Genomic DNA, 9,616 nt, shown 5'->3' with positions numbered 1-9,616 from the left:
TATATATATATAAAATACACACACACACACACACACGGTAATGTTACTGTGTTTTCTGTTATTTCAATAGAAGTTACTGACGTGGCTATAAAAAGTAAATAGAAATAATTTTTTCATTTATATGCCATTATCTATATTTTATAAATGAAGTAAAAGTTTCAGAGAAATAAAGTCATTCACTCCAGGTGACCTACCTGTGTGAGTAAGTAGCAGAAACACAGCCAGAATTCAGGTGTCCTGATTTCTGGTTCTTAAGAGTTTAAAACAAAAAAGAGTTCAGTTATTTGAATCAACTCTGCAAATTAAGGTTTGGGTATGAAAATGATGTTTTCTTATATTTTAAACTCTTTTTTTCCCTCCTAGCTTTAAAGCCCAAATTTGCAGAATCTACAGAAATTTCAGAACTTTCCCATAATTTCGTTATGGTGAATCTTGAGGTAAGACTTTGGGGGTTTCTCCTTTCTGCTATGATTTTAAGTCTTTGCTATTTTAGAATTAACATCATTAATGGTGTAAAATCATATTTAGCAGAGCAGGCATCCTGTATGTATGTGTTTTCCTCTTCACTTCTAATAGTAAAGCTTGTGTCAGGTGTAAAAGGCCATCCAGCCTCCACTTGTGGGAGGAAGGGGAGGAGAGATTAGCTAAGAAGACCACATTGTAAGGTCCTTCAGTCTTAGTCTATAATTATGACATGTTTTACATCTTTGTATTGCTGAACTAAAGGTATAGAAACACATGCAGGACACAGATCTCTGCAAAATGTGATTCATTTGTGCTGGGCTTGTATGTACAACTTTCCTGTTTCTTCATTAGATATCCTTTATGCCCTCATTGAAATTATATATGGGGAATTGAATATGGTGGGACAGGTGAAACAAAATATGTCAGATGGTGGTAAATGCTATGGCTTAAAATGAGGGATGGAGGGGATACTTCGCAATTTTAAATAGAAAAGAAGGTGACATTTGGGCAAAGATTTGAAACAAAAGGAGTGAGCCTTGTGGATAATGGAGAAAGCATGTCCTGGCAGAGGGTAAGAGTAAGTACAAAGGCCTGAGTGAGGTGCATTCCTGGCTTAATGCCTTGACAACAAGGAGGTTAGCATGGTTGAAAAAGACTGAACAAGGGGTAGAAGGACATAAAGTTAGAGAAGTGCCCAGGTGGCAGATTATGTAAGGCCTCTTAGGCCAATGCAAGGACTTGGGGTTTTACCCTGAGTGAAAGGGGAAGCCACTGAAAGGTTTTGAAGAAAGAAAGGACATGCATGATCTGACTTAAGATTTATACTTAATAGGATGAAGAAGAGCCCAAGGATGAAGATTTCAGCCCTGATGGGGGTTATATTCCGCGAATCCTTTTTCTGGGTAAGGTGAAAGACCTTAATCTGGGGATCTGTGATGTGGAAGGAGAGGTAAAGGAGTCAAGGCACTTACTCCATCTAGTGAAATTGTAGTAGGATGGCTAAAAACAAAAACAAACAAAAACCAGTTTCAAGAGAGTAGGGGAGTTCTAAATGCTAGAACTTCAAATTGGAAGGAAAATTTTTTTTTATTAACTAACTGTTTTTGTGAGCAATGACAGAGTACTGAGCATCCATTCATTCATTCGGGTATCAGCCACATGTCAAGCCCTGTGCTAGGCACTACAGGGACAGAGAGAAGCCATAGTTCCTACCCTTGACTTCATAGTGCAACTGAGGCAGTGGAATACTATAACTTAACAAATGTCTTTCCACAAACAACTTATAAAAGATACTAAATTTAATGACCATCTAATCTTTGCTCAGCATTCTGTGGGGGAGACAATAGAAATGCAGAATCCCCCCATCATCAAGCAGAAAAGAAACATGCCAGGAAAAGAGGACAGCATATGCCAAGGCATGGGGGACTTGACTTCAGGGAGCTGCAAGGAATTCATTGTGATTACAACATAAAACACAAGGGGTAGAGTGGTGAGATAATGGGCTGCAAAGATGGGCAAGTATTGTTTCCTAGAAGGCCTAATATACTATATAGCATTTGAAACACCTCTCCGTTATAATTACTGCAATCCTTGTCGCATTATGTCTATAATAGATCCCAGTGGCAAGGTGCATCCTGAAATCATCAATGAGAATGGAAACCCCAGCTACAAGTATTTCTACGTCAGTGCTGAACAAGGTATGTTATGTTGAGAGAGAGGAGGAGAATTGCTGCTAAATTTAACTAGCTCTATGGTAGGAGACTCGATTCAGCATGTTAGCTCAGCGTCTCCTGCATGACCAGCTTTTGGCTAGGATCTGTATAGAATATAGGAGAAAGATGAGACTGAGCCCTATCCCTAGCTGCTTAAATCTAGTTTGGAGCTAACTGAACCACAGGAAATAAGAATTGAGGCTTACAGAGATAGTCACTTGCCTGTGGTCTCACAATTAAGTCACAGCCAGGATTTCAGTCCAGAACTTAAGTTTTTTCCCACGGCACTAATGCCACTCTTCCTGTAAGAATTCAGAGGAGGGGGAATGCTGTTAGCTGATCAAGTCTAAGAGGTTTCATAGATCGTAATCTCTAATTGGACCTAGAAAGATAAGAATTTGTCTCTATGGACAGATATGAGGACATTTCAAGCTATGGAAGCAAGGGGTGGGAGGTGTAGCCCAGCATGGAGTACGTAAGGCTTGCTGGAGGACACAGTGACTGGATTGAATCTTGAAGAGTGAGACCTAGCCAGCAGAAGAATGCAAAAAGCATGTTCCAGGCAAAGAGAACAGCATCAGCACAAACAGGTGAAGGAAGGTTGAAATCATGTCAGTCATGCCTTCTTGTTCTCTAATCCTTGAGCACAATCATTCTAGAGGCAGAGATGGAATTCATGCTACGTACTGCCCGTTTTCCTTCCAAAGTTCCCCTGTGTCATCTATAAGAGGGGGTTGTTTGCTAAGTTGCCATGTGTTCAGCATTGCCATGCTGTTGCTGTTGTTGTTGATCACTTTGTTTTGAGTCCTTGGAACTCTTATTTCTTAGAATAGGGAGAGGAACAAGATCTGGAGAAGTTACCTCCTTCCCATGAGTAAGGAGAATGTCATCTTCCTTACCCAAATGCAGATCACTAAAAGCTGGAAATTTCCCTTATGGGAAGGGCAGCTAGATTTTAGGTCCCCAATTCTTGAACCTTGAGATTCACATTCCCTTTAGAATTTCATCGAACTTACCATTGCCATCTCCACACTACCATCATCTTTTAACACATTAGTCCAAATGTGGACACAAAACCTTTGCCTGAATCCCCCATGGCTCAGAGTGGGTTCCATGGTGTAATGGTTAGCACTCTGGACTCTGAATCCCCCATGGCTCAGCTGACATGAAACTGGAACATTCAAACTTGGCTTTACTAAAGGCTTAGGGAAAGCAAAAGGGATGTAACCAACTATTCTTCCTGGCTCTTATGAGGTTACAGGCTTGCTTTCTGAGATTTACAGACTCTGGCTCAATCTAGCTCCTGGCCTGTCACTGTATTAGAGAGCCTGTACCAAAACACCTGCTCTCCTTGAAGTTAAATCTACAAGAGAGATGTCCTGAGATAAACACGAAGTTTCATGTCTCATCTATGTAGGGCCCTCCTTCCAGTCTACTCTTTGAGAACCTGCCTTCTTCTATGTATAGGTGATACTAGAAATGACTACCTACTTCATTGAAGACCACTCCCCCTTCTAGCACATGCACACACATGCTTGTAACTTCTACAGCACATGAAATAAATGCAGCATTCATCAAAACGATGTGATGGGGATGGTAGGAAGGTGTTTTCTACTCCTTTAATGTCAAGTGAACATCTGTAGTCTATGACAGGGATACAGTCCTAATCCTGGATGGTAAGCCATAGTAACTAGTAATATTTTTGTAGTATTTCATAAATTATAAAGCTCTTATTATTTATTTAATTTTTATAATAAGCCTGTGTGAAGTAAGTAGTGTTAGCTCATTTTATAGATAAGCTATAAACAGATTCAAAGAGGTAAATGACTTTCCAGGCCTAAAATCCAGAACTAGATCTCGAGTCCAGATCCTGTCATATTTCTCCTATAACAAAAATCTGTGTTAGTTGTCAAATGTCGGATATTAAAAACCTACTTCATACTCCCCCCACCCCCACCTTTATTTCACAGTTGTTCAGGGGATGAAGGAAGCTCAGGAAAGGCTGACTGGTGATGCCTTCAGAGAGAAACATCTTGAAGATGAGTTGTAACATGAATATATCCCTTCTTTCATCAAAGTTAGTGTTCTGGAAGGAAAGCAGCAGGGGAGGGAACATTGAGAAATCACTCAGAACAATTAAACCAACCAGGAAACCTTGCTCCTGCCTACATGGGAAGGAGCGCTGTCACTGTGGAAGACTTCTGCTAACAGAAACTGGTCTCCGTGCTTTGGATCCAGCAGAGTGTGGCAGACTTCCTTTTCCCGCACCCTCTTAAAGATGTCTATTTGTCATTGAATGTAAAGGATGACACTTTTGACACAAAACTTGAGCCATTTGGAGGTTTATTCCTCACACTTCAGTATTTGAATCTTTTTCCATTTCCTCCAGCTTTATTCATTCACCTTGGCGGTGAAAGGAGACAAGTAGCATCTTTTCTACAATAGTAAAACTTCAGAAATAGTTTATCATTTAAAACAACAAACCTAAATGTAAATCAGTAATTTTACCCCACCAAGGAGACCAGCCTGTTTCTTCTCATTTTTTCCTGGGAATAATCTTGGGCTTCTTCCTGAATCCCAGAAACTTCCATCCTCTTCTACTGCTTGGGCTTCCCTGTTTGCACGCATGTGTGTGCAAGAATGGCTGTGTGCTTGGACTCAGCCCCAGCTGGAAGCATGCTTTTCCCTGTTACTGTTATAGAAACAGAAACCTTCAAGCCCTATGTGGAGCCATTTTTGTCAAGTCGTCAACTGTATTTTTGTACTGAGGTTAACAAAAAAATTAAAAGATATTAATTGTTCCATTAAACTTTAATAAAACTTTGAAAGGAAATGTGTTGTGATGGCCTTTTTGTTACTAGAGAATGGAGGGAGGGATGGAGATCACTTCAGGAAGAAAACTAGGCTTGAGGGCCTAATCTAGGACTCTTCCCACTCCTGCTTCTCCCACATTCACATGGGCATCAGAACTCATGTCTTCTGCTAGTTAAATAGCTGGATTCCCTCTCTCCTCACTGTCACTGTTTTCAGGTAGAGCAGGCTTTTTCTACTTCCTAGATGATTTATTGTGACAGGCTCTTAACTTGCCTACTTACCTCCAGTATTCTCTTCTCCTACAGTCCGTCCTCCTTGCTTTCCCCAGTGATCTTTCCAAAATGCAAATGTGACAGTGTCACTCCCCTGCTTAAAGCCTTTCTTGCCACCTCAAGAAAATAGTATTAACATAAGGAAATATTTGGGCCTCAGTATGTGCCAGGCACTCTTCTAGGTGCTGTGTGTGTATGTTATCCCAGTTCATGTGTTTATAGTCCTAACAGCCCTATGAGAAAGGTATAGGGGCACCTGGGTGGGTCAGTTGTTTGAGCATCCAACTCTTGGTTTCAGCTCACATCATGACCTCAACGGTTCATGGGTTCAAGCCCCGCAGCAGTATAGAGCCTACTTGGGATTCTCTCTCTTTATGCCCCTTCCCTGCTTGCTTACTTTCTCAAAATAAACTTTTAAAAAAGAAAAGATATATAACAATCCCCATTTTACAGAAGAATTTGAAATATGCAATGAAACCAAGGCACAGAAGAAAGAATCTTTACCATGGCCTTTAAGAAGCTGCCTGCTCTGTCAACCACATTTGTTCCCATTCATGTCTTTGCATTTTGTGTTGTGATGACACCAAATTGCTTCAAATTCCCCCCAGAATATGCTTTTTTATGCTTTTGTGTCTTTGCTTGGCTTGCTTCCACTACCATCTCTTCCTGAGAGTCTTTCCTGACCCTACTCATGAGAATAATGTGTCCCCGTATCCCCCCGCAAACACATCTGTCCCGGCACCACACTACATTATAATTCTCTATCTGTGGCTGTCACCAGGTGGTCATTCTTCTCCAGGGCAGAGATCCTAGGCCTGTAGCCAGGTCTCCAAACAATGTAGTTTCAAGTGAATTGTCAACGTCTTATGGTAGGTTCTTTTTATCTGTTCTCTTTATAGTTCTATAGTACAGGCATTGTTAGCCTCATTCATGGAATAGGAAACTATGGATAGGGAAATGGCTTGCCCACAGTTTCTAGAGTTAAGTAAATACTGGATTCTCACTACATGTATCTTATTCCAAACTCCTGCTTTTTCACACCACACGTTGCATTACCTCCCTTATGTTCTAAGGGATGACTCAGAACAGGAGTATTTAATCTGGGTTACATAAAGACTTTACAAGAGAGACATGGACACAGAAACTTCAGTGAATTGATATCCAGATCTTCATTTTCTTTTTTAATGATTTTTTTTTCAACGTTTATTTATTTTTGGGACAGAGAGAGACAGAGCATGAACGGGGAAGGGGCAGAGAGAGAGGGAGACACAGAATCGGAAACAGGCTCCAGGCTCTGAGCCATCAGCCCAGAGCCTGACGCGGGGCTCAACTCCCGGACCGCGAGATCATGACCTGGCTGAAGTCGGACGCTTAACCGACTGCGCCACCCAGGCGCCCCGATCTTCATTTTCTTAAAAGTGATTTCCCAGGAGTCTTCAAAAAATTAAACATAGAATTGCTATGTAATGCAATTCCACTTCTGGCTGTATACTCAAAAGAATTGAATGAAGGGACTTCAATAGATAATTTGCACACCCATGTTCATAGCATTTTTCACAATAGCCAAAAGATGGAAGCAATTCAAGGGTCCATCGATGGATGAATGGATAAACAAAATGTGATGTGTGCATATAGTGGAATGTTATTCAGTCTTAAGGAAGGACTGATGCATGCCACAACATCAATGAACCATGAAGACATGCTAAGTAAAACAAGCCAATCACAAAAGGATAAATATTGTATGATTACACTCATGTGAGATACCAGTCAAATTCATAGTCAAAGCAGAATGTGGTTCACAGGTGGGAGGGGGAATGGGGAGCTAGCATTTACAGAATTGCAGTTGAGAAGGATGATAAAGTTTTGGAGATGGATGTTGGTGATGGCTGCACACCAATGTTAATGTACTTAATGTCACAGAACTGTACACTTAGAAGTTAAGTGGTAACTTTTATGTATATATTTTATCACAATTAAAAAAAAAAGATTTACCAGGAAATATCATTCCCACCTCCCTTTTCACTATTCACCTTTCCCCATTACAGAAAAAAAGCACACCTCTCACCTTGAATATTAATGTGGTGCATTGCTCTGGTATGTAAAACCTCGGGGGTGCTAAACAAAGGAGAACTGAAATAAGACTAATAAGTTTCCATGATTAAAGGCCTTTTGTCCTGTCAGTTCTGTCTTAAGCATAGTTCTGTTGGGAGCAAAACTTGACATTAGAAATGGACAGTTTGTACCATTTGGAAGTGTTTTGAATTCAGACAAGTTGTACAGTGAAGTGTTGAAAATTTGCTTCTTCCAATCCCCAGTTATTATTAAAGAAGGGATCTCTCCCGAGGGAGAATTCTAAGGGAGCATAGAAGGAAGTTTGAAGTCATCCAGATGACAAATTGAGGACAAGTCTTCACCTCTTAGAATTGAGAATTAATCTTAGGCATGCCTGGGTGGCTCAGTCAGTTAAATGTCCGACTCTTCATCTCAGCTCAGGTCTTTGTTTTGTTTTGTTTTTGTTTTTAATTTTTTTTTAACATTTATTTATTTTTGAGACAGAAAGAGCATGAACAGGGGAGGGTCAGAAAAAGAGGGAGACACAGAATCTGAAACAGGCTCCAGGCTCTGAGCTGTCAGCACAGAGCCCGACGCAGGGCTTGAACCCACGGACCGCGAGATCATGACCTGAGCCGAAGTCGGACGCTTAGCCGACTGAGCCACCCAGGTGCCCCTCAGCTCAGGTCTTGATCTCAGGGTTGTGAGTTCAAACCCCGTTAAAAAAAAAGAAAAAAAGAATTCAGAATTAATCTTAGAAGTTGGACCTAGGATAGTTGTCATAGAGATTCATGTTAACACATTTACTTGAATTGGAACATGGAGTTACAATGTTGCCTCTGGGCAAAGACTTAAATGGATACTTCAAAAAGAAGATAAATGAACGGCCAATAAGCATATGAAAATGTGCGATATTATTAGGCATCAGAGACACGCAAATTAGAACTCATACCATTTCCTACCTGCTGGAATTGCTAAAATTAAAAGGGCTGATGATACCAAATGTTGAAGAGGCTATGGAGCAACTCTTATATATTGCTGGTGGGAATGTAAAGTGGTAAAACCACTCTGGTAAACAGTCTGGGAATGTTTGTAAAGTTAAAAATGCACTTACTTTGTAACCCAGCAATTCCAAGATTATGACTATGTGGATTATATGAAACAGGTCTGCAAACAAAAAACTTGTACAAGAATGTTCATAACAACTTCATTCATAATATCCCAAACCTGGAAACAACCGAAATGTCTATCAACAAATAAATGGATAAATTGTGGTATATTCATACAGAGGGGTACTTCTCAGAATAAAGAACAAACTACTGATGCATGAAACAATATGGATGAATCTTAAAAACATGTTGTGTGGGGGGTGCCTGGGTGGCTCAGTCAGTTAAATGTCCAGCTCTTGGTTTGGGCTCAGCTCACGATCTCATGGTTTGTGAGTTTGAGCCCTACATTGGGCTCTGTGGTCAGCACAGAGCCCGGTGAGGCTTCTCTCTCTCTCTCTCCCTCTCTCTTTGCCCCTCCCCCACGTGTGTGTGTGCGCTCTCTCTCTCTCTTTCAAAATAAATAAAAATTAAAAAAAAAAAACAAAAAAAGAGTACATTTATGTGAAGTTTTGGAACAGGCAAAACTTACCTATAGTCTAAGAAATCAAATAGCGGTTACCTGCAGTTGGGAGTGGCAGGGAGGGAATTAACTTGCAATGGCACAGGAGGGAACTTTATGTGGTGATGGAAGTATTGACTGTGATGGTTACATAGGTTTATGCATTCGTCAAAACTCGTACTGTAAACGTACATTTTTTTTAATTTTTTTTAACGCTTATTTATTTTTGAGACAGAGAGACACAGCATGAACGGGGGAGGGGCAGAGAGAGAGGGAGACACAGAATCGGAAGCAAGCTCCAGGCTCTGAGCCATCAGCCCAGAGCCTGACGCGGGACTCGAACTCCCGGACCGCGAGATCGTGACCTGAGCTGAAGTCGGATGCTTAACCGACTGAGCCACCCAGGCGCCCCGTAAACGTACATTTTTGTATGTAATTTATATGCCAATACATTTGATTTTAAAATACCTATTCCAACTCTCCAAACTGAAGTCTCTGAAGGAGGTCTGATGTGGCTGATTGATTTAACAGTAAAGGCCGATGTGGCCAGTTAGGTAACATATAAGATTTTTCCCATAAATTGAGTGAAAGCGGAGTGTTTGATTAAAACATACTTAAATTACATGAGAAGATACATTTTATGAAAGTGTATTGTGTTTTTTTAAAGTTTTTATTTATAGTCCAGTTAGTTAA

The 9,616-nt window shown here is 40.6% G+C and overlaps 1 protein-coding gene across 1 annotated transcript in view; it reads left to right on the top strand.

Moving 5' to 3' along the window:
* Positions 1 to 5,010, top strand: part of TXNDC12 (thioredoxin domain containing 12) — a 27,963-nt gene extending 22,953 nt beyond the window's left edge. The window contains exons 4-7 of the mRNA XM_040470228.1: positions 364 to 437; positions 1,298 to 1,367; positions 2,079 to 2,162; positions 4,148 to 5,010. Coding sequence (XP_040326162.1) covers positions 364 to 437; positions 1,298 to 1,367; positions 2,079 to 2,162; positions 4,148 to 4,227 — 308 coding nt within the window. The 3' untranslated portion in view covers positions 4,228 to 5,010. The remainder of the gene's footprint in view (positions 1 to 363; positions 438 to 1,297; positions 1,368 to 2,078; positions 2,163 to 4,147) is intronic.
* The last annotated feature ends 4,606 nt before the right edge of the window (positions 5,011 to 9,616 follow it).

Source organism: Herpailurus yagouaroundi, unplaced genomic scaffold, assembly GCF_014898765.1.
Source record: "Herpailurus yagouaroundi ecotype Mexico unplaced genomic scaffold, PumYag 77, whole genome shotgun sequence".
In the NCBI taxonomy this organism is placed as follows: Eukaryota; Metazoa; Chordata; class Mammalia; order Carnivora; family Felidae; genus Herpailurus; species Herpailurus yagouaroundi.
This window is presented reverse-complemented; position numbering and strand designations above follow the sequence as displayed.